Source organism: Boleophthalmus pectinirostris, unplaced genomic scaffold (assembly GCF_026225935.1).
Source record: "Boleophthalmus pectinirostris isolate CB_2022bp ecotype Guang Dong unplaced genomic scaffold, ASM2622593v1 HiC_scaffold_2, whole genome shotgun sequence".
Lineage (NCBI taxonomy): Eukaryota > Metazoa > Chordata > Actinopteri > Gobiiformes > Gobiidae > Boleophthalmus > Boleophthalmus pectinirostris.
This window is the reverse complement of record NW_026571152.1, coordinates 28,327,023-28,353,802: the sequence shown is the minus strand read 5'-3', so window position 1 is coordinate 28,353,802 and position 26,780 is coordinate 28,327,023. Positions and strand designations below refer to the sequence as shown.

Here is a 26,780-nt window from a genome sequence, read left to right as displayed (position 1 = left end):
TTGTAATCATAGACTGAATAAAGAATTGGACTAGGGGAGTGTGACGTCACCCATGGCGTTCAGCTTCAGTCAAATGGAGCTCACAAAACGCACCAACTTTATTTGTATAGCACATTTTATAAGCAAGACAGTTCCCAAAGTGCTTTACATAGCAATTTAAATCATTTTACTTCACAAAAAAAAAAAGAAAGAAAAAGAAAAAATCAATGAACAAAAATAATAAAATCAATACATAAAATCAGTACTAAAAATAAAATTGATGAATAAAAAATAAAAATAAGTAAATAAATAAATAAATAACACAGAGGACCACACAACTCAGGCAAGTAGTAACAGCCAGAGAATAAAAGTGGGTCTTAAGACGAGACTTAAAACACTACACTGTGGGGGCTGTTTGGACATGGAGGGGCAGAGCGTTCCAGAGTTTGGGGCCAGTCACAGAGAAGGCCCTGTCCCCTTGGTTTTAAGTCTCGTTTTAGGCACCACAAGCTGGAGCTGGTCCTCGGACCTCAGAGCACGTGCAAATATAAATGTATAAATCTGGATAAGATCCAAGATGTATAAAAACACCATGGTCATGTATAGCAGGTTAATACTAATATGTCAATTTATATATACAGTCTGTGGTTGTGATATGTGATTGATGTGTGTGCAAAATGTCATTCCTTTTTAAATGTACAGTTGAGAAACCAAATAAAGTAACTAACTCACGTAATTTTTGAACTAACTGATAAATCCATATCTGAACAAAAGTTGGAAAAAACTGTCCAAATTGTTATCCAATCTAACACAATATAAATCCCAATGAAGCAGAGAAGTTTCAAGGACATTAGGTGTTACTGCGGCTTAATTGGCTCTCACCAGCTCAGACCTAACCCGATCTGCTCATGCATTTATGTAACACACACCCCTGCATACCCAGTGTCCTCGCTAATGTGCCTCTAACCTGACATGCCCTGCGTAAATCCCTCTCTGTTCCCTCTATATTTTTGTTGTAAAGGCGATTTCTGGCCATCCGTGGCACCCCATTGCAGAGTCCTGGATGCGGTGAAGCAACCATGCAAAGCTAAAGCTAATCCGGAACACCCTTTGGCCATTGCATCCCTTCTACACAGTGGACAATACTGCATCCACCTCAGCTAATGCCTTTATCAGTCGAACAGACACTCTACCCAGAAAGTTACACAATGTATCTTTAAGCTGTGTTGTTGTAACCTAATCAAAAACATACGTAGAGTTGTGTTTTGTTTCATTCACATATATTAATCTGTCTAATCCCAAACACTCAAAATGCTTTCTTCCACCTTGTGATGTCATGTAGTGGTTGCTTTCAAGTTAACAGCTACTTTTTATTCACACTTAGATGACAAACCAGAAAAACGTTTGGAAAGATGTGATTACAACTCCCAATGTAGTACTGACACTGGGCTCGCCGACCGACTGTGATAAAATCCACTGAAGTAAATGTGATCAGCGGTAAAATGAAGATTGTGCTGTTTGGAATAATATTGAATTTGGCGCCCTCATCTCTTCTAATCACACCCAGTGCACTCTGAGTTGTGTGTCAGTGGAGAAATTACGAAAACTGAGGTATTCTTGTAATTGTTGATTACCCGAACATAACGGAATGCTACAATGACATATAGATGAAGAAAACTAGGCCTGGAAAGTTGTTGCATCTTTCCAAATGTCTTCCTGGTTTGTGACATAAGCGTGAATAGAGCCTATTCCAAGACTGAAACAATCAAAATTATTCTGGTGAAGCTACATGGTATTTAAAGGTGTGTTATGTAACTTTTCAGTTGGGGGTTCCAACACCTGCTTGTTTCTATGGAGATGGTATGGAATGAAACAGCTCTACCTTACACTTATTAAGCCAGGTTGCCTCTTCACAGATCTAACCTGTAAGTTGGTCTGGTTTAATCTTCATGGTGATAGAAAGGTTTAATAGCCTGATTCATTGGCCGGTTTCACTTCGTGGAAACCGTCTGACCTCGCAGCATTAGAATTCATTCACTCGACGGTAGGCAGGCACTTTTTTTATTTAACTAATCGCTGCTATTGGGTCATGACATATGTAATGCACCAGATTTTGTAAGAAGGGCAATAACGTCTTTCCCCTTGATAAAATTCACCAAACAACTTTAAATCCTTGATCTCGGGAATTGTTGCCAACACAGAATGTATGACTTCGTCTACATCCATCGCGACCACTTTGTTTACTGTTGTGCTGTACCACAAAAGGGACCCAGACAGGCGCTTAAGTTTGACGTCATGGCTTCACAGCTCTTCGCTGATTGGCCGATGCACGGTCTACAACTTCTGGGGTTCTTGCAAACCATCTAGTGTATTCTGATTCCTGACCTAGTCGTTGGAGAGAAAAGAAATTGAGCGGAGGCCCTAGGTGGCGCCAGCCTGGCTATTTTACCAGACTGTGAAACATTCCAGACAAAACAATAACATCTCCATGGAGACAGCATTTGACGGACTCTCCACCAGAAAAGTTACACAATGCACCTTCAAAAACACAGTGGAGCTCTTCTGGTATTACCACATGGCATCGCAAAGAAGAGTGTTTTCCATTTAAGAGAAGGACTCCTGTATATGCAGGGTTTCTGTACAACTGTACACAACTGTATGTTGTGTTTTGTATGGGTATGTTTTTCATTAAGAAACAATCAAGCAAGGTTAAACCTAATCCAGAACACCCTTTGGCCATTGCATCCTCTCTACTCGGCGAACTTAGCCTGCCTATCTGTCCGTAATACCACCTCCACCCCAGCTTATGTCTTTATCAGTTGAACAGGAAGAATCCGGGCAGCATATTCCACCGGTCAACTAAATGAGGAGGAAAAGTTGAAGTTTTGAGTGATAAGATATTGGGTTGGTCGTCGGGTTGTCAGGACCAGCAACGAAATAGGACCATTGGACATGTTGAGGAATTAGCTGTACCAGGAAAAAAGTGAGCGGATGAGAGGAGGAAACTCTGAAAGGATTGAATAAAAGAGGGATCAGGCTGGAGCATGAAAGAGCTGACAGAAGTGAAGGGCAAAAAGGTACGCTACAGACGAGGCAAGGCGGCTGTCAGGATACGCTTTGAAACCAGAAGAAGCTTAGCCATGTCTTTGTAATGTGAGGAATCAAGAGCTGAAAATTTAATGCGGAGCTGCAAGACATTTTTGAAAAAAAGTTTGAACATGGTGTGAAAAGTAAATATATACTATTTGCTGTATATAAAAGTTCAAATGAAGTTGGGGATAAAACCAACCAAGACCAATCTGAAGGGATACTTATCTAATGTGACCTGTCATTAAAGGTCCTATATAATGCTAAATAGACTCTTGTGAGCTTTAAGCCATGTTATAATGCTGGTTCCTCCTCAAAAACAGACCTGGAGTTGTGTTTTGTTTCATTCACACGTTTCAGTAATCCTGGTTTATTAGTCTATCAACATCTCCAAAGCTCAAAATGGTCTGTTCCACCTTGTGATGTCTTGAAGCTGTACTTTTCAAGTTAAAGAGCCATTAAACATCCTCCTGAAGCTTTATTCTGCCCCTAAGCAAAATCAGCGGGAGGGAGAGCACGTGGAGCAGGCTCTGGAGTTATGACTGACAGCCGAGTGACAGCCACAACAATCCGACATGGTACGGACCGATGCGCTCCAGACTTTGAAATAGAACGGACATTTGTGCTTGGATCATATCATTTCCCTTTTCTGTGTTATCAGTGATGCCAGGTAGGGGTGGCGCTCAGAGGGGGTGGTGCTCCTCACGTACCGCCCATAGACCGCCAGTGGCTGCGTTCGTCACATAATAACCTGCAACTGATTCATTGGCGACCATTAGTCAAACTCGAAAATTCTCATGTACTGGCCATAGTTGATCCTAAAGAGGCCGTTACTGACATGCTGTTTGTCCAATTTGTAACAAATATGCTTTAAAATGCCAAAATAAGGCCAGGGATAAAGGTATACATTTCTATTTTAGACCCAGTTACACAGCTAATAAGTAGGAAAAAAAAGTGATTTTGGTGTTTAGTGACCCTTTAACAGCTACCTTTTAGTTCAGTAGATATTGGATAAATTCAGTCCATAATTCCCAAATGATTCTAATGAAGGTCAATGGAGTTCCTGTATTACCCCAAGACATCACAAGGTGGGACAGAGTATTTCCCCTTTGAGAGAAGAACCCAGCCTAAATATGGAGGGTTTGCATGTGAATTAAACAAAATACAGCTACAGGTATGTTTTGGTGAGGAAACAACATTATAACATAGATCAGAAAAAGCGTGATATGGGCTCTTCAAAACTGGCAACGTTCAGGGTCTTTTCAAGAACATGACAAGAATATGAAAAAGAAGAACAATAAACAAACTGAACATTTCTAAACACACAGTTATCTTATAAATTATATAATACATTAACAAAAATCAACTGGAGTGGTATTGAACTCAATCTTCCCCCCACATATGATCCTTGCCTTTTGCAAACACAGCATGAGAATACATTGTGAAGGTACAGTACAGAATCCTACTTCACCAGAGTTATAGTATTCCAGGGTCACCAACTTCTGTCAGCACATGTATGATCTATATATGGAAACTTCTCTCCTCAGAAAGCAACAAACTATGATCTTCCCAAGCTTTGAAACAGTCTCACATGAAGCACGAATGGTAAAACTTGAATGTAGTTGGGTGAATAAAGCCCCAGAGGGAGGAGCGGGCGCCTGCTGGCTGATCCGGGATCTAGGCAGGAGTGAAGCACGCTCTTTTCAAACTATGAATAGCTCTATACAACTGTGGTAGGTAGGTCTGAAAACACTGCCCCCCTACAGGTATGTCTGGTCAATTCAAACCAAATGCCAACTTCTGAAAACCAACCAGGAAGCGGTCAATAACGTTTCAAAGAACATTGTTTGCCCATGTTGACTTGCTTTGTCTTACTCTCCACAAAAAATGTAAGTCTTTTTGTTGCACAAAGTTGGGAAAGATGTTGGATCAATACACAGTAGCCAACTTTTAAAAAAAAACACTATGATTTTCTCAATATAGTCGATATTTTTCAGTGTGCAACAACCAAAACTGTGCCACTCAAATCAGCAAAACATACAATAGTTACCAGCTAACAACTGTGCTTTCCACAAAAAAATAAAATAAAAAAATGGACAAACAACAATCTAAGAATAACTACCTGTATTAAAAAACAAATTCATACATATTATTATAGCATTTTGGTCAAACTTGCTCCCAGCTTATTCACTTAAAGGTGCACAGTTTATCTTTTCTTGTAGAGGGTCTGCCAACTGCTTGTCTCCATGAAGCTGTTATTGCTTTTCTTGGAATGTTCCACAGTAAAGCATTAAACTCATTTATGCAGAAAGTAAGCCAAGATACAAGTGAGATCTGTGGACAGGCGTCTCAGTGTAAGCATGTCTATTCTTCGTGATATTTTCAAGCAATAAAAACACCTGTAAAATACAAGCAAAATAGACAAGTTTAATACCATATTGTGGAACATTCCAAGCAAAACAGTCACTTCCCCATGGAGACAAGTACGTGGTAGATCCTGTACCAGAAAAGTTACACAGTGCAGCTTTAAGATTCATTCAGTTTCTACAGCAAACTATAATGGAGAAAGATACACCTATGGGGTTACATACACTGCTTATACACTGTGAGTGTTAGGGGTGTGCAAGAATATTAAAATATTGAAATATTGTGATACTAAATTTGGTGATACTTTATTGTTATCATCCAGCGATCCATTTTCTTCCGCTTATCGGGGGTCGGGTCATGGGGGCAGCAGTCTAAGCAGGGACTCCCAGACTTCCTTCACCCCAGACATGTCCTCCAGCTCTTCCAGGGGGACCCCAAGGAGCTGGAGGACGTTTGGGCTGCATTGCGGTATTGTTATCATGGGCTGCTGTATCAATATATATCGCCAAGAGTACTTCATGGTTTCTTAGCATTTTGTCTGTGTGTGTGTGACTGCACTACAATTTTGTGACTTATTTATTGGAAGGAAACTTGTTTATGTAAATACACTTGACATATTTACTGTTTTGATGATTAAAATAATTGTATATCATATTAACTTTGCACAAGAGGTGGTTTAAAAAAAAATATATATTGTTGCTAAAATGTATTTAGTTCTTAAAAAAACAGCAATGTATAAGTATCACATGCAATATATCCCTTTTAACATGTATTGCCATATTGTGATCATATCGTATCGTGAGCCATGTATCGTGTATAGTATCGAATCGTGAGGGACCCTTACTCAGTGTTATAGATATGACTATACAATATATCTCATGAAAGACTGAAGGGACAAATTAGAAAACCAAATGTGACTGTTTGTAGATATGTCTGGTCTGGTGGAAGCGTCACGTTCAAAGTCTCCACACAAGACTCCCCCAAAGAAAGGGATTTTGGGAAAGTTCTATGAAGACACTTGAATATTTGTCTGAATTATTCATGAAGTGAAGGCTGGAGAGCTGAGCGAGGCTGCTTCTGCGGCTTGGAAGAATTATGATGGTCACAAGGAACTAAGGCTTCGGCTTCAAGTGGTTTGGCCGAGTGGACTTTGGGTTTTAAGTAAATCATATACATAATAATTAGGTTATAGAGATTAAAAAATAGTTTCAGTTGGTTACAGCTTTTTACTGGATTTGTTAAACTGCTGTATAGTACGATTTAGGCACTTTATGCTAAACTAGATATTTACATTTTTAAATATTTTCATAATTTCCACAATATACAAAGGAAATAAGGGAACTGACATTTAATTCATACATATTTATTATGTTCTTTATCGTTTTCTCTTCTTTGTATGCACCAAACACACAAATGACCTTTTCTTTCTTTCTTTCTCAAATAAAAAGTTAAATTGTTTTGGGTGGTGACAGTTCAAAGTAATTGATAAGTACTCAACCCAATTTAAGTATATAGTTTAGTATATAGATATATAGGAATTAATCATAGCTAACCTTCTGTCATGTCAATCACTATTTCATCTTTGCACTGTTTTATCCTTACGACCTTTTGTAACTGAGATATATTTGTCTTTCTATATTTCTTTCTGTTGTATTTTTTTATTTATTTATTATTTTTACTTGTACTTCTATCTAATTATGCCTTATTTGACAGCAGTCACTTCTTATTTTTGCAACTTATTTTGAATTTATTTTGTTGCTCTTTGTTAATATAATCTATTGTGACGTGTGAGCTGGTCTAAATAATTTCCTTTGTGAATCAATAAAGTTTGTTTACGTCAAATGTCTGAGTCTAACCCTTTCAGCTCAAATCTAATTGAATTGTGAAAAGAAAAGTAAAAAGATTTCTATTTAAAGGTGCATTGTGTAATTTTTTTCTGGTAGAGGGTCCATCACCTACTTGTTTCTATGGATATATCATTGTCCTGCCTGGAATGTTCCATAGTATGACATTGCACAGGCGGTTTTATAGCTCAAAAATACCTTACTATACTACTATACTACCTTACATACTTACCACACTGTGAGATATTTCAGACAAAGCAATAAAATCTTCACGGAGAAAAGCATTTGATGGTCCCTCCACCTGAAAAGTGACCCAATACACCTTTAATTGTTATGACAGGTGTAATAGGCACCTCACTGGAGATCACCAGTCATGAGTTCAATGTGCAGGGGGCAGAATACTTGGTCCCACCTGTTTTTGAAGCTCCATTTCCCCATAGTACTAAACAGATGTGTCTCAGTGAGGAATGGCAGCATTAGTGGGACATGGACACAGTGCACTCAGCGTGGCCCTCCTGAGCCCCCTGAGCAGGAATATTTCACACGAGCTGCTCTCCGTACAAGATCCCCTGACACCCCAATGCATCATGGGAGGGCTGGGGGGCGGCGTTCACTGGACCACCATGTGTCACCAAACCTGCTAACAGCTGCGGGGTTCCATTAAGAAGCACACAGCTCAATGTTACAACTGCACCATCGGGCTGGGGTGATATTTGTACAAACCTTTCTCTCGGTAAGATTCAGAAAACTAAACATCCATGAGCACAGACTGGTCAAGAAGATATGGTCCAAACAGACAAATGAAAATCCTCAGTACTGACATCTTGATTATGAATGTAAAGCAACAGTGTATATTTTACTCTCCTGCTGTTCTTGCATCTTATTTTGCAATAGACCAGTGGTTTTCAATAGGTGAGGCCCGCCACAACTTGAGGTGCCAAAGAACCACTGGGGAGGTGCGACACATGCGGACTAAACCAGGACTGATCCCAGGACTGATCCCAGGACTGAACCAGGACTGATCCCAGGACTGATCCCAGGACTGAACCAGGAGGACTAAACCAGGTATAAGTGTTGGGAGGGGCCCGGAGATGCCAGAGGTGAAAGGACCGGCACAGAGCTCTACGCCCCACGGAGCTAAGGGCAGCCATCGCCCAGTCGCGCTTTGCAGACACCCTGCTCCGTGGGCTCAGGGTTCTCTCTCTCTCTCTCTCTCTCTCTCTGTATCAAGTCCAAGATTAGTCCTGGCTTAGTCCTGAATAAGTCCTGGTTTAGACCTGGTTTAGTCCTGGTTTAGTCCTAATTTAGACCTGGTTTAGACCTGGTTTAGTCCTAATTTAGACCTGGTTTAGACCTGGTTTAGTCCTTATTTTGTCCTAGATTAGACCTGGTTTAGTCCTGGTTTAGACCTGGTTTAGAACTGGTTTAGTCCTGGTTTAGACCTGGTTTAGACCTGGTTTAGTCCTGGTTTAGACCTGGTTTAGACCTGGTTAAGTGATGGTTTAGACCTGGTTTAGACCTGGTTAAATCATGGTTTAGACCTGGTTTAGTCCTAATTTAGACCTGGTTTAGACCTGGTTTAGTCCTTATTTTGTCCTAGATTAGACCTGGTTTAGTCCTGGTTTAGACCTGGTTTAGACCTGGTTTAGTCCTGATTTAGACCTGGTTTAGTCCTGGTTTAGACCTGGTTTAGACCTGGTTTAGTCCTGGTTTAGACCTGGTTTAGACCTGGTTTAGTCCTGGTTTAGACCTGGTTTAGACCTGGTTAAGTGATGGTTTAGACCTGGTTTAGACCTGGTTAAATGATGGTTTAGACTGGTTTAGACCTGGTTAAATGATGGTTTAGACCTGGTTTAGACCTGGTTAAGTGATGGTTTAGACCTGGTTTTGTCCTTATTTTGTCCTAGATTAGACCTGGTTTAGTCCTGGTTTAGACCTGGTTTAGACCTGGTTTAGTCCTGGTTTAGACCTGGTTTAGACCTGGTTAAGTGATGGTTTAGACCTGGTTTAGTCCTGGTTTAGACCTGGTTTAGACCTGGTTAAGTGATGGTTTAGACCTGGTTTAGACCTGGTTAAATGATGGTTTAGACCTGGTTTAGACCTGGTTTAGTCCTGGTTTAGACCTGGGGGGCTCGGCTGTCTTTACCTACTCTAAGAGGAGGCTCACATTCACCCAATCTGAAACTGTATATACAAATGGACATAGCTCACCCATTAGCTGCAGCGTTCCAAATAGGAAGTGAGCATGGGGGTGCTTCTGGCTCCATTGACTCCAATTGTTTCAAATTGACTTTACATTGAAAAACTGTCACCCCTTTAACTGCATCTGCTGTTGTGAGCCTCGCCATTTTGGTCTTAAAATGTTTTTTTTTTTTTTTTTTATTAACCTGTCCTAAATGATCCTGGTGTTTTCATTTCGCTATTTCGTCCGTAAAAACATCCTATGCTTAATATGGAACTCAGCTCCAAATTCACTCCTATAGCCACTAGCATCATGAGCTTCATTTGACTGGAGCTGAACGCCATGAGTGAAGTCACACTCCCTTAATCCACTTCTTTACACATGCTATGGTTGTAACATTGGAATTTCCCCATAAATAAGTTGGATTCTTGAACATTTTTGAGGGGCATGTGTGTGTATGTGTAAACAGCATGCAAAGCTAGTCAGGGCAAGGATTCAAGCTAATTTGATAAGGGCCAACTGGCAGATTTGTCGACCAAATAATGAAACAATGCAAGTTAACCAGCCAAGCAGAGACCATCTTTGCCATTCTAACACTTTTTTGTGGCCATGATGTACTGAACCTTCTGCATTTATTGTTGCCTTGAAGAAGTGTTGGCAAAAGGTTATATTTTTTTTTGTTTTGTTTCTGTAAATATAAATGAATATCAAAGTTGTACACTGCGTAAGAACTTTGTCTGTGAACGCTGATAAATGCAAGATTCATTTGATTTAATGTTGCTATATCACAATTCATCATAAAAATAAGATAGATCTCCACATCAGTGTATACGGGAGCAGTTTTCTTCTTCTTTTCCTTAGAAGGTGCTGTGTATAATCTGCAGGCTTTGCTTTAAAGGGTCAATATTATGCTATTTTCTGATGTATAATGTTGTTATAATGTTGTTTCCTCATCACAAACATACCTGGAGTTGTGTTTTGTTTCATTCACAAAAACCCTGCATATTTAGGCTGAGTTCTTCTCTCACATGGAAAACACTTCTGATGTCATGTGGTAAGACAGGAAGTGCTCCCCTGGGTTTTTAAACTGCATACACCTTCACTAGAATCATGTGGATAATTTCAGCTCTGAAATTGCCAATCTCTACTGAACTAAATGTAAAACTAAAGATTTATGACATCACAAGGAGGAACAGAGCATTTGGAGCTTTGGAAGTATAAACAGACTGATAATAAACTGTTACTCAAACACGTGTGAATGAAACAAAACACAACTCCAGGTATGTTTTAGAGGAGGTAATATCATTCTAACCATTAAGATTACCTTGGGGCATCACTGAAAAGAACTAGCAACAGTAATGGGAAATACACCTACACAGTATTTTAAACATCTTGGAACATCCTGTTCTTGCCCCATCCACAACACACGGATACAAGATGCAGTACGTGTCATAGATATGTGGTGTACAGTGTACAAGGACACTCATGTGGTTTCTCCTATTAAAGCCTGTGTGGTACAAGGCCTTGAGTGGGGAGGACTTATATATAATGTATAGTTCAAGGCTTTTTTTTTTTTTTTTTCTGACAGTGACTTAGCTCTGATCTTTACAAGTTTTTACTACCTATACTACAGTCCCTATCTACTCTCTTTGTACATAAGATTAATTAGAAATAGCATTAGAAATATCACCTACACCTCTGAAGAATAATTATGTGTGTGTGAAAACTAAGTGTGAACCTGAGAAAAATTACTTCAAAGTTTCAGTTTTGTCCAGACAAAAGTATAATAGGTAGGGCTGCCAAAATTTGACAACTAGTTGCTATAATGAAGAAATATTTGTATGTGAAAATATTGAGCTCAAAATTGACCTTTGACCCTTATTTGGAAGTTCCTGTACTCTGACTTTGTATCATGAGCCAAAAATAAGGAGTCGTGTAAAGACGAACGGCAGCAACTGACATGATCATTATTATTTCCTTGATTTTCCCCAGATTTCCACCCATTATAAAAACACCTCACCAAGGTCTAGTCTTCATGGTGTTTCTTTGAAATGATATTGAAGACCTTTGGATTTCCTATTTAGTGCTGATCAGGATTATGCGGCAACACTTACACAGTTAAACAGTTTGACAGACAAGTTACTTTGTAGTGTAGTATGAGTAAATACACAAAATACTTTCACATTAAAGATAATTGAAGTATAATTGAATACAAAGGCATATTTATTTAATGTGCTAAGACCCTGTGCCAAGGCCCCAACAAAAAGAAGGAGGCAAAAGGTTGGAATTTTAAATAAAATATATTTATTAACTAACTCACAAACAAAACATACATTGTTACTGCCTTTTGCCTTTGCATGACTCCTTATTTTTGACGCATACAAAGGCAGAGTACAGGAACTGACAAATAAGAATCAAAGGTCGATTTTGAGCTAAATATTTTTCAAGGTAATAATTCAGATGATATAGGAGATCTCAAATACCCCCAAAATGACATTAACAATTTTTTCAACAGGATGTTATGGCATTCTGGCTTTGTAGGGCAGAATTGTCCCCTGTGTGCAACATATGGATTTTACAGACACTGTGAAGCAGGATTGGTTGGTTTTAGACTATGTATGTCTTTTCAATTCAATGATCCCCATTATCAAAGCATGCAGAGCTGTTAATTGAAAATACAACGGAGTAATAAGCCACTATAGTCGCCTCTGTGATAAGTATTTTGAACTATGAATCGCACACTTATACACACAGGGCTGTCAATCTGCGCGTTTGTCCCTCTGACCATCACCAACACTCACACATGCACCACTTTCATATTAGACAAGGTGGGTGAAGTGTTTACCTATAATTAAGGAGATTTTTGTGCCTTTATGGTTGGCGTTTCATCTTTTGAGCTCTTAAGCAGAAGTCAACCCCGACACACACAAAGACATTTAGGGGGGCAAAGCTCAAAGTAAAAGCACATTATAGAAAAAGCAATGAAAATGAGGCCATGTCTTCTCACAGCAGTTTTCAATCACATTTTACCTTAACTCCCACACAATCTTCACTCTAAGGACACTTCAAACTGATGTTTCGTACTAAAAAAAAGTGCAATTTATGTGTTGACTCAGACTGACCCCGACCTCTGACCTCCCTGAAGGCGTAAACAAACACAATCTTTCCCATGCGAGTCTGCACAGGCTGTTATAAGGGACAGAAAAACAGTGTTTGAAAAGTGTTTCTCACCAGTGGATGTGTGAACTCCGGGCTGTGGTCATTCTTGTCTGTGATGGTGATGGTGGCCGTGGCTGTCCCCGTCAGACCCACCTCGCTGCCCGCCATGTCCTTGGCAACAATCTCCAGCTGGTACGTTGTCGTAGGCAGAGTCTGCAAAATAGATGACAAGAGAAACCACTTCAGGCTGGAATTCTAAATAGCTTATACCAATTAAAAAAGAAAATAAATAAATAAACAAAGTGAAGTAGTTTGTTTGGCAAGTTCTTAGTACATTCTTATGAAAAAATAAATAAATAAAAATAGGAGATAAGCGTATGTTTTCAAATTAAGATTTTAAATGGGGGGATGGTATTAGACTAAAGGAGACCAAAGTGCTTTTCTAATAATCATACTAATAAATAAAAATTAGGGCCGGGCAAACGTTAACACGTTAACTTTGCGTTAACTAATTAAGTCATTAATGCCGACAATTATTTTAACACCGTTAACGCAGTTTTTATTATTTATTTATTTATTTATTGTAAACGGTTTCTGTTTCTCACTGGCTTTTATTTTGAAAAAGTCCACCGCGAGCGTTTCTTTAAGTTTGACGTCTTTTCTTTACACTTTTTTCACTTTTTTCTGACCACGTGAGATGCAACGTGCCCGAGCCTCTGAGAGCCGTGGGCCCGGCCGCGGGTTCGGCCGCAGGCTCCGATTCCCGTCGCGGCTCCAGCCACGAGTTCGGCCGCGGGTTCAGCCACGGGCACCGGCTCTGAGCTGAGCTTATTTCTTTAGTTCACTGCTGGAGTAACTGATTTACCCAGATACCACTGGAAGAAAAAATGTGATTGGTCCATTTCCATTCCATTATATTAACCCTTTGTTTCCTAAGAAATATCAGTCCAACTTTATAACACTGATCTAGAAATTATTACTAGTGTAGTGTTCATTACTCACAGCATAAAAAATATTCAGTAAATATATTAGTAGTACAAACTTCCATTCAGTATTTTTTCTTGAGCCTTCCCTGAATACCTTGAAGGCTCTGAGGATTCCCCTGTGAAAGAAATGCTGTTTGCACAACGAATGTATGGCTCTTTCATTTACATTTCCAATAAAAGAGCGCTATACTCTACTTTTTAATTCATTAATTGGTTTTGCGTATAACATGCGATTAATCGCTCAAACTCATGCGATTACATTTTTTTATTTTTGCCCAGCCCTAATATAAAAAAAAAAAATAATAATATATATATATATATATATATATATATATATATATATATATATATATATATATATATATGCATATATAGTAACAAGTATAGTAAGTATAGAAGGACAAAGAAGTAATTATTAGTAGTTGTTGTAGAATAATGTAGTATTGTAATAATACAGTGTTTGTAAAGTATTTGTAGTAATGACTGTAGTGAACCCCTTAAGCAGTGTCAATAAATATTTAAATTCTACTTTTATTTTCGGATGCACTCTCTCAGAATTTCCTTCACCTTGGAATACCTCATTTGTGGTAACATTTTCTCACCAATTTAATAACATTTAATATCCAACTGATGAGAAAACTCTTTATTTGTGCAGAATGTCATACTAAATAGCAGAAGTGGTTCAATTAATCCACTCCAAAATAAGTGCAAATATTTAATGGTTAAAAGTGCTTAAAAATATCACTTGAGACGTGCAAATACCTGTAATCAACATCTTTTGACCTGGACATTTTCCTTTTTTACACTTTTTTTTTTTCCTCAGCGCATTAACAAGAGGTGTTAAAGAATGATTTGCACATTAAAGGTCCTATATTGTACAGAATTGATGTAAAGCTGTTATGTCATCAGTAACATACCTGGAGTTGTGTTTTGTTTCATTTACACACATCTGAGTAATCCTTTATTATCAGTCTATCTATATCTCCAGCTCAAAATGCTCTGTTCCATCTTTTGATGTCATGTATAGTAGTTTTCATGTTAACAGCTACTTTTTCCTTTGGTAGCGATGGACAATTCCAGGGTTAAAATTGTCCAAATGATTGTAGTATGGAGTTTAAAAAGACACTGTCGCACTTGTTGTATTACTATATGACATCACAACCGAATTTTCTGTTTGAGAACTCAGCCTAAATATGCAGGGTTTGTGTGTTAAACATATGTGAATGAAACTAAACACAACTCCAGGTATGTTTGTGATGAGGAAACATTATAACAGATCAGAAAATCACGTAATATGGGCCCTTTAATCAAATCATTCATGTATATCTATTAGTTTTAGTATAGCTTTTTCACAGCCAAAACAGAAATAACCAGACTAGAATGGTGTTAAATCAAAAGTAGCAGTGCAAAAAAAATATTTCTTGTGGTGTTCTCTCATCACAATTTCTGATTGGGATCTCAAAGAGTAATATAAAAATAATTATGCCTTCTAGCAGTTATATGTAGCTTCATCTAGTTAAGTGCCACACATGGATCTGACTGCAAAGTGCGTAAAGTATTGCTGCAAATTGGATATGTAATCAATTTCAGCAGCTAGCATCTGGAATCAGTATTACAATTAGAAAAAAATATATCTTACAAACATGCGGCGCAGAGATGGCATATTCGTAATGATGTGAGCAATAATAATTTTGTCTCCATAATTCATGCCTAATACAAGTGTTGACAGTGGTGAATACATAAGAGAGAAGGATGCTGCTGAAGTAACATTTATTTGTGTGGTGATGTGGTTCTCCCTGCGGGGAGCGCCGACTGTCACATGTTTAATAAAACCCATCCATCTGTCTGGGTGGGTAGTCCGCTGCACAGGGCTGAGGTGCAGGAGAATGGGTGATAAACCAAAGTAAAGAGTAGATTTGGTCTATTACAATATATAGATCATCTTGTCTGACCAGCCAGTCCCTTCAACATTCTGATCAAATCCAGAAAGGACGAAGACCATATAATAGAGGGTGAAAATCCTCTGTCCAAACTTGAGATGATCCAACCACAGCTGCTAATTGCATGTCTCTCAAATACGGAAGACATCTCCTCTCCAAAATTCTAGTACAGTTTAGAACAGAATATATAACTTCTTTCACGTGAATTAAGTGATCGTTTGATGCTTCTATTGTTGATTCTGTAAAAATATGCACTGTTTCTCACTCTTTTATGTGTGTGTGTGTGTGTGTGTGTGTGTCCCTCTTTTTTTACGTGACATGTTTGTTTTTGATGCAAACAGAGCATGCATTTCTCTGATTGGCTAATCCGCTTGTCAATCACCCCCTCTGAAATCAGGGAGACAGGAAATGGCTCCAGATCCACTCATCTTTGACAACGAGTGTGATTCTGGCTGGTCACAATTACAATGAGCTCTAAAGGCCACCACACGCTCCAGGATTTCAGGAAGTGCGACAAAAAGCTCACACCACAGACACGAGGAGAATCTTACGAGATTTTAAATCTCCGATCTCAAAGACTGAATTTTGAAGAATTTTCGCTATTTTCTGAATTTGTATCTTGCGCTTCTGTGTCCATCACTCTGTCTGCCCTGATGCTGTTTTATTGGCTGTTGTTGTAGTGTCGCTGATATTTGGTGGTTACGATCTGACAGAGCAGCTCAGAGTCTCACCGACATCACACACACAGCGGCTTCAAAATCGCACACAAAGACAAAAATTTGGGTCACACCTTCCCAAACCTGAGGAGAAGCAAACCACAGCCAAAATTAGGCAAATTCTCCTGAAGTGTGTGGCAGCCTTAACATTTTCACAGCATGAAGAGCTGTTAATTGAAAACGCAAAGGACTAATATGCTCCTATAGTCTCCTCTGTGATAAGCATTTTGTCCTATGAATACACACAGGGGTGTACTCACTGCACTACCATGGGGGAGCACAGCTGACTGACAGTTTTTGCTTTAAAAATGTATTCTGTATAACTATAGTTTTTTTTTTTATGGCTTTCTAAAACATTCAGTTGTCGACTGCCGGTTGCTACTGGACAAAGAAATATTATGCTTTATGCAAATGTTTGTATATATGTATAATGTGTCATAAGACAATGTTGTTGTTTTTTCAGTCACTCCCTCAAATCTGCCCTGAGCCATTTAAATTCTCCCTTGTGTGTGAACTGCTTGTGGCTACACAGAACACTGGGCCTCTCCTCGCTCTGAGTTTGATCCTCTCAGACAAAGCGACCTGATTATTGCGGCCAGCAGTGTTTGCTGGTGAGAACTGTGACCTGTATCTCAGCACGAGCACACACAAACTCCCAGAATGCCACATTGCCAGTCCCCACCTGCTTTCATCACTGATAGTGCTCTCATCAATGTAATCACAGGCAGGCAGTGGCAGATTAACTGATCAATACAGAGACACCTTCCAACTCATTATTGCATCAACAGTGGGCTGGTCTCCACTCATGACTCTATACCTGCACTGTGACACTGTGTCAGAGTCCACTGTTGGGAAGTTACTAAATACACACAACATCAATGAATATGAATTAAGTATTATTTATTATATGTATTTGCTTGGGATTAGTTTTACATAGGGTACCCAAGTAAATTGTAATAATTAAGAATGCCATCTAGGCCGTGTCTATAAAAATCATCCGTGTCTATTTATCCCAGATTTTACTGACTGTAATTCTTGCATCAATATGGTAAGAAACACTGCATTTGTTCTTACATGTGGGTCCTTTCATCCATAAATTAACTCTGCATGTTCAGACCTTTTGAACCTGTTTCCATATGTCCAAGATGTTCTTAATGATCGAGTGCCTTTCACCTACAAGGTACTCAAAGAGCTTTACATCAAGGAAACACACACCCACTCACACACACATTCATATAATACACCAGTGTACTCAGACACTGGGGGGCAGGGTGGGTTAAGTGTCTTGCCAAAAGATACAAGGACAGCATTCGTCTGTGGGGACTGGAATTGCACTACAAACCTGTGGGTCACGTTACCAACTGATCTGTCCCTTCATTTTCTCAGGTCCAAGCGCTCTACAGCTCACCAGAAATATATGTTGTCTTTTACATTTGACCACTAAATGATTTGAGTTCACGTGATATGAATGTGTTTCCTGTAATGTTTTCAAAAGAACATAAGGCATACAAGTCACAGCTGGCCAGAGGCGGTGCTACCATTAGGCAACAACAGGCAGCTACTTAGGGCCTCCAAGCCCGGAGGGGCCCCCAACCAACTGCCCTCAGTGCCACTAATGGCCGAGGCCTCAGAGCAATTTGATTTTCTCTCAATATGACATTAAGATTCATATTGAAAGTAGTTTAATTTCAAACGAGAAAACACCATCAAAATAGTATCTGATTGTCAAATATATTTTAACTGTTAAAGCATTTCCCCTTTCACGTTAGAATGGACGAGACAACTTGATCCTGGTTTGAACATAATCATAGAATAATCATAATCATTATCATATGTAATTGATATAAACAAAAATGTAACTGTACTAGCAAAAAATAAAACTACTAACTCCGCCAGTGCAGCTGGCCTTGTACAATTTTAACAAAGCTGACATCGTAATTTTTTTATATTTTTTTTTACATTAGAAATTGCTGCAGATATATACTATTTCCACCCCCAATTTAAGTCTGAGTACACTAAAAGATTCCATAATCATGAAAAGTTTGTTTAAATGTGGATGTGCTGAATGTGTGGATTATTATATTAGGTTTCCACTAGACTGTAAAAAGACTGTAAAAACCCTGTGCCCCAACAGCATAAACACATCCAGTGAATATTTACTGGTGCAGTGTGTTTTAATGCTTGATTTAAGCTCCTGTCTTGGAGGTTGTTACGGTGCTGTCCAGTGGCACAGCTGCTCAGGGGCAGATAGTGGAGAGAGCAGGACAATTAACAGCTGTTTGCTCCACTCTGAGTCACAGTAGAGCAGACAGGGGCATCCCTCACTGCTGCTCACGCTCCATCACGCACACGGACAGATGGTGCACTGGCCTCTTACCACCTTTTCTTTAAACGCATGCACAGAATATGTGAACTGTAAACATGCAAAACATGGTCAACACGAAAAGAACACACAACTAGAACTCTGGCTCCCAGTTCACCCACATGGTAATCTCAGTGCACCACCAAGAGAGCTTGTTTACCAAATATGGCCCTTTTGCTAATGAATGTGCACAAGTAAACACTGAAAACCATTGCTGCAGATTTGATATATGTTAACTTTGTATCCATTGTGACAGGTAGCGAGCACTGGTGCTTTGGGAGAATCACCAACCTTAATACACTAAAGTATACAGCTAAATGCACAGATGAACCCACACAATGCACAACTACACAAAGCATTAATAAAGTCATATTCTCCAAACTTAGTGTAGCTGCCTGCCAACTGTAAACAGGCACACAGATAGAAGGCTCTGAGCGCTCACAGCTGCTGGGGTTGGCCTCCAGCTGGAGTGGAGCAGGGCTGTGGGACTCCTGGGTCTCTGTGCTGTCTGTGCACATGCAGCGTGGGCTCCTCTGCCACTGACAACGTCTTAATGAGACTTTCCTTAGTCTCGACTCAATTAGAAGCTCCTGCAGTCAGCGTCCGAGGAGAATGTTCACATCCACTATGGGCTCCACCGCAGCAACAGGGGATTTCACTGCAGGTGTCACAAACCTGAGCTGATTGAGCTGAGGCGCACAAAGCTCCGGCAAATTCAGCTTCTCTTTAATTTGCCTTCAAACACTCTCCACTGAACAACACTACAGTCTTATATCAACAGGGATTTCACACTGCGCACTTGTTATTGTTTAAGCTAATTATGTTAATTATTTAAGCATTGTGTCATTTTTAAAGAATGATATTCCAAAACTGCACATTTTCAGACAATAGATGTCTCAAGACACAAAAGCACTCGTGACAATTGTTAAAACTGTTTTATTCTGTTTATCTGACTGTGGCCTTGATCATTACCACAATTACACTAGGTGAATAAGGAGTATAATTGGAGTAGACCTTTGAGGTTTGCACAGGTATTAGCGACAGTTAGTACATTTTCACACTTTGTGAGCAGGTGCTATCTTAAAATATTCAGTATCTGAATAAGAAATTACTTTCAGGGTTAAATGATTAAGTTAAGTAAAACCATAACAAACACACTCTCAGCCAATCTATGCAAGTATATCTCTGCTAAGACTTTAAAAAAACAGCATTTGCTTTTCTTGATTCTATAGATTACTTCTTTAAATTATACACCAGACTCGCAAATGCAAATCATCATAACTCATGAAGACAAACAATTCTCATTCAACAAGTGTCTCCATTGTGTTTGTCACAGCCAAAAAGATCTCTAACAAAGAGCTAATGAAGTCAAGCTCACTAAATGATACGGCGAGCCTTGTTTTGGAAATCTGATGGTGACATTTTACACTTCACGTTCCACCTTGAATTGGGATTGCACCAAAGCCCCCGGGAGCCCGACCTGATCCAGCACACAAAGCAAGCAGACGGACGAAGAAGAGGAAGAAGAGGTCCACAGACAGAGGAAAAAGTAATATGAGGAGAGGATGCCATATTACCCCCATGAAAAGGTGGGATATTATAATCAAACTGGCTGTGGGGCTCTTTGTTCTCCTCTGGCCCTTCACCGCAGAACACTTGCGCGGCCGAACTACAGGCTATTCTTACGGCTCTATTCAAATGCTCAAAGAAATGGTGAAGAGGATAAAAGACAGAGAAAGAAATGGGAGAGTTCAGGTGTAATGTGAGAACCAAGTAGTGAGTGTATTTCTGCATTCTACGGCTCACCCCTGTGCCTCCATCTGTTTTATCTCCCGTCTTTTTCACACGTTTGAAAAGAAGGCCTCATTTTGAAATATCCAGAGATGTTCTTTTGTCCTTAACCTTGAAAAGAAAGAGTGCCGGTGATTTTGCTTTTTCACGGTGGAAGAAGGAAAAGTGACAAAATAAGCATAAAAATGAGTTATTATGAATATCATGCATTTTTATGATGGATGTTTTGAGCACAGTGGACAATAGAAGGAATAAGAAGGAGCGAGGATATCTTTAAGTGCTACAAAGAGTTTATTTCAACTGGGTATTTTTAAAGATGGATTTTTCAGTTTTTCTACAGTTAAAGTTGAAGTCCCCAACTTTTTTTCTTCGTAAATAAGGAAATTGTGCAAGCAGTAAAAGTAGAGCTTTGCAACAAAAATCAAAGGCCGCCGCATGCCATCGTCATATCTTAGAAAACATTTTAGGTTACGTTTACACTGAAACGTATCACCGGATCAGAAACGATTTGAGTCCAGACATGTCGTTTCTGTGTCAGCAAGTGTTCCCTATCCACACAGCTTTGAGCATATTTCTTTTTATTTTACAGAAACAAAACTTAAAACCACATGGCTAATTTGCATAAACTGAGCACTTGAAAAATAGCTCACTATTGTGCTCTGATGCGGTTCAGTTTCTGTTGAACTAAAGGACAGGACTCAGTGGATTATATGTGTTCTGCTTATGGTGAGTCTGTTCTGTGCTTCTGTAGTGTTGGAGATGGTTCATGTTAAACTTTTTAGAGATTATACGTCAGCAGGTCATACGCATAGACCTCATATATGAATTGACATATATTCTAGCTTCTTCGTGTTCTGGCGGTGAATTACTTCGAGGCGCATAGACCTACGTCAGCGTATCAAAGTTTTCAAGTGTCCACACGGTGCCGGATCAGATATGTAATCAAATGAATTCGTGGAAGCTGGCGACATCAGATCATTCCATCTCTGGAGTACTTTTCCATCGAATTAGTATGGACGAACACTGCATCTGCAACAAAAAGACTCAAATACATACTAGTGTGGAAGGGGCCTTAGTCTAGGCAGGCTGGCTGACCTAAGGCCTCCACTCAATTTCATTTCTCTCCAGCGACTAGGTTAGGAATCAGAATACACTAGATGATTCACAAAACCCCGGAAGTGCAAGTTTGGGCAGTAGCCAATCAGCGAAGAGCCATACATTTTGTGTTGGCAACGATTCCCGAGATCGAGGATTTAAAGACGGAACAAAGAGAATGTTTGGTGAATGTTATCAAGGGAAAAGATGTTATTGCCCTTCTTCCTACGGGATATGGGAAAAGCTTAAAATACCAGTTAGCCCCGTTAACGGCACATTACATATACCACAACTGAATAGCACCGATTGGTTAAATTTTAAAAAAGTACCCGCCTATCATTGAGCGAACGAATTCTATGCTGTGAGGTTTCATCAGATGGTTTCACTTCGTAGAAACCATCTGATGAATCAGGCTAGCCTTAGTCATGTGTGATAAATGTATGACACTTTGGGATGAGAGCTGATTGCCTGCGCAAATCTGGTCCACCCTCCTTCACCTTTCCATCTGAAAAAGTTCCCCTAAAGCCTAAAAAAAAATCAAACATGACACAGGTTTGTGAGAGCTACGAACAAATTAGACAAATTTAAATACCTACTTCCTTTTCTCAGTGTTTGAAAACCAGCTACCCCAGCTTTAAAGGTGCATTGTGCAACTTTTCTGGTTGAGGGCACGTCAAATGGTTATTGCTTTGTCTGGAATGTTTCACAGTATGGTATCCAATGACATATCCATAGAAACAAGTAGGAGAAAAGTTACAGCAGAAAGTTACATAATGCACTTTTAAAGGTCATTTGTGGTTATTTCCTTGCAGCTAAGTGCCTGAGACTGGATTCACTTGAGATCATGGACAAGAAGTCACCAACACTTTGTGAAGGTTAAGGTTAATCTCATCACTGTGCTGCCATGACAACAGTGGTTCTAACATTGTGTTGCAGGTTAGCATACACTTTATATATAGTATAAACAAATGAGATGTGTCCACTCATACAATCTGACCTCATTGCTATAAAATATCAGTAACTTCTGTGAGTTTTCAATGAAAGTTTTTGGTCTGAAAAGTTTGATAGTAACCAGATTACCATATTAAAATGTGGTCACTTCATGTTTGCAGAATGTGGCAGTCTTTTAAATAAAGGCAAAAGAATTATAACAAACAATGACACAATTTATTTTGATCCAAAGTCTTTGTTTCAATGGGACCAGCACAGGTGATAGAACTGTCAGAATCACTGGAGCTTCGCCTGAGGCCAAAGGACCTGATCTCTGGTGCCATAACGCGCTGGGGCTAAAAGAAAACACTGACTGATGTGTGTGTGTGTTTCAAATGGACAGACTTAGGACTCTTCTCTCCTTTGTCTGATATGGAACCACTTCAGACATGTAGATACAAGACACATGTGCTCACCTAACGCTGAGCTCTTTAGTGGGGGGACATAGTAAATGCGGTTCATTAGTTAGCTGTGAGCTAGATACAGATGGTTGCAATAGACCTCTCCACGGGGTGCACCAGATATCAGGAGAGTCTCTGCACGATGAGGACCACCTACGGCCCCAGTCGATTCTAACTGACACTGGGACTAAAGTTTACTTTTAACTTTAACTAGGTGAAGGGGCTGATAGATGCTTTTTGCTCATGGATAAGTTCAGGGTGATATTTACAGTGTCTTCACACTAGACTGTGCAGTTAAGCAAATTTAATCTGTATTCAGTTATCTCTAATTGTCAGTTACTAGCTTTTTAATAGAGAGGTCTACAGTGAATCCTCTGCCTGTGACAGCATGTGATCTGGAGCAGAGTTTGGAATTCTGAGAAAGACATGACTATTTTTTGTGGAATGGAAATTATACATTGATACTGAGACATTTTTAATTGAGATCAAATTAAGTAAAATCTTTCTTTTCTTTTTTTTTGCATATTCATAAATTATTACAATAGAAGAATGAATGCCTTTCATTGTCCCTATACATAAGTACAATCCACACTAAACACGTGCACAACAAGATTAAAAGCAACTCATCCTGCAGTTCAGACATGCACATGTGACACTTAAAATGCAGAGTAAAAAGAATAAATACAAAATAGAGTAAATAAATAGGCATGTAAATACTAATGCAAGACATAATAAAGGCTGGTGCACCCAAGACTACAAAAGTCACTGCACTGTACTGCATATCGCACTCACACTAGTCACATACATACAGCATACATACAATTCTATGTTATACTTCTATATTACCTCTCACCCTCAGCCAAATGTATAATTTTTGCAAACGCACTAACAAATATGAGAAGCATGTTTCAGTACACATATCAATAGTAAATAAATGGCATTAGTTTTATGTCAAGGAACCACACAATCAGAAATCAAAATTAAAAACTGAAATTTTGTGCACACAAAACATTGCCTTCTTCTTCTTCCCATTCCCTTCTGACAAAGCCCTAGCACCTTTTTGGTCCCATAGTGAACATTGCTGAGGGAGCTTTCAGTCTTCATTGTGTTCCATTTGTTATTTAGGGCTATAATTAGATTGTAAATGTCTCTTTAGGTCCCAGACATTTAAGCTCCACTTCACCTCACGGGTCAGCTGCTGCCCGCTGCTCTCTGCCTCTGTGGACGTATGATTAATCACTTTGACAATGGTTAATTACAGTAGCAAAGTGGGCTTTGGAGACCGCTATCTGGGCCAGTGCTGCGGCGCACAAAGGCCAGTCCAGTGCTTTCATTGTGAAGCGTGGTTAGCATTCACACAGGCTTTCTATTGGCAGGGTGACATGCTGATAACAGTGTTTGGAAAGATATTCACTCTCCTTCCACTGCACAGTATAAGGCTCAAAACTCAAATATTGACGGCAGCACTGAGCCTAATCAACACATTGCAGTGTTCATTTAACTCTATAGATAAAAATCTACTTTCCAGTCACTCAAAGTGAAAGATCATCAATCAAAGACTTGCGCTAAAATGTTCAATTTTCAAATAATATTATATTTTATATTTTATGTGGATGAAAAGTAATTCCAAGGGCAGATTTCCAATTTAGATAATTGTTTAAAAGTGTTACTTTTAATAATAACAGCCTTTCTTATGTGATCTCAACACTTACACATACAGAGCGTAGAGCAGAGGACCTAGTGTGCCCTGGTGCTTATGGCATTAACATTTTAGTTTAAGTTTAAAATCATTTAAACCTGCTTTGGCTCATCCAAATATTGTACCATTGTACGTTTACACACATTGTATTAATGCAAAAGTTGCACTGATACACAGGTTCTACTGTTATGTTGTATTGATTCACATGTTGTACAGTTACACACAATGTACCGATAAACATGTTCTACTGTTATACAGGCTGTGCTAATACACACGTTATACTTTTACAAACATTGTACTGATACACATGTGATACTGATACACAGGTGGTTGTTTGACCACATGAGGTTTTGTTCTGACTTGTGCAAATGCAAATCAAACAATAATGATTAAGAGAGACAGATAAAATAAACACATAAAATCTGCTTGTATTGCAGATGAATTCCCTTATTTAGGCTGTGTGACAGCTTTGCCCAAGCAAATTTTAAGACTCAATCTTGTGTTTGCAAGAACTCCATTATTCTCTAATTTAGCCTCAGACAGAAAAGTGAAACAAAGGCTTTTGTGTTGGTTATTAATGTGGAAATGTGCCAGGATACAAATGACTCAAATGTAATTTTGTGGATTTTATTTAAAAGACTGTTTTATAAGCTTGTGGCCACAAGACTATTTGAGAGCTCCATTAGAGCGTATGTCACACCAAATTCAAGCTAGATCTAATTTGAATTGATCTAAGCCTGTTACGGCCACGGGCCTCCAGCTCCTCCTGTAGCCATATCTGTTTAAGTCCCTGCTGCTGAACCCTGCCTGTGTTTGTGCATGCAAACCTCTATGTGACATACCTCTCCTGTGATTGGTGAATTCACTTAAAGCTGACACCTGGGTTTCTTCCTGCTCACTGGTGTAACACCCTAACGTCTGGCAAATCCTGGGCCTTCACCTGCTGCTGCCACACCTTAAAAGGACCCACCCCCTGCCACTCCAGGCTGCTGTTCTGTCAGTGGACGGCATGCCACATTTGCTGTGTCTTCCTGTAGTTTTGTGCAGCTTTGTGAACCTTGAGTCACTCGTAGTACTTTGTGACTTAGTTTTGAGACTGGTTTGTTTTTCTATTATTGTAACTTATATTCTTTACTTTTGTTAACTTAGCTTTAGTTATGTAGTTGACTACTCTGTTGTGAGCCTCTTTTTGTTAAATATTGTAAATATACCCTTTTTGTTAGTTTTACCTTTAGTTTCCTTTTTGACAACTTTAGTTTTACCATTTTAAATCTTGATTCTTTTGTAACTTTCCCTGTCCCTAGAAGAACTGGGTTGTAACAAAGGCACATTCATAAATGATGTCTAAATCCTGGGTGAATTCAGTGAATCAGCTCCCTTGTTCACGACACAACATGAAATCAAGGTGCATCTGATTACAACCTGAAGATTGTCGTAGATCTCAAATTCCTTTCAGTAGTTTGACAGAAGTATCTTGCAGCACAAACAATATGAATGAAACCCACTTCAAAATGTCTTTGTGTGTGTAATATATTATATATGGGTTCATTACCATTACCACTGATCCAAAAACATTTGAGATAAGCCGATTAAAACATTAAACATGCAACATGCATTTATTATTGGTTGTTCAAATAAATCGAACAGAATATCATTGTGTTTTTTTTTCATGAACATCTTTTCAGGGAATATATACTAGCTAACATCTCATCCATACTCACCCATACATCCTGTTATCTCACACAATACGCACATTGGATGATCTATGGTGCTTGGGTTCAGTGCGTGTGTCTGTTCCTCGGAGCTCAGATCTATGCCTACAGTAAATAGCGTTTTATAAATATGGTCTTGACAAGTACAAGTGTCAGGCCTGCATGTTTCCCCCCGCGCTTACAGAGAACAAAATGAATAGTTCAAATGATTCAGCTGCAGAGAAACCCCACCACAAACAGGCAGCAATTCAGCATGCATTCAAGTGAAACAAGTCCCAATCTTCCCCACGGCGACGGCTCAGAGGACTGTCAGCGAGATCTGCTCCTTTAGCTGTCTGTCTCACTCCCTCTGATTCCATCTTTTTGCCTGCTACATATGTTTCCCACTTTGGGTTATGTTTTAGAAGATGTATTTCACACACTTCTCCTTAGCCTTGAGAATATTGTGAATCTTCAGGCAAGTGGGAAGT

At 39.2% G+C, this 26,780-nt stretch overlaps 1 protein-coding gene across 1 annotated transcript in view; it reads right to left on the bottom strand.

Annotated features, from left to right (window-relative positions):
- Nucleotides 1-26,780, bottom strand: part of cdh13 (cadherin 13, H-cadherin (heart)) — a 326,125-nt gene that overhangs the window by 108,665 nt on the left and 190,680 nt on the right. The window contains exon 8 of the mRNA XM_055155478.1: nt 12,691-12,831. Coding sequence (XP_055011453.1) covers nt 12,691-12,831 — 141 coding nt within the window. The remainder of the gene's footprint in view (nt 1-12,690; nt 12,832-26,780) is intronic.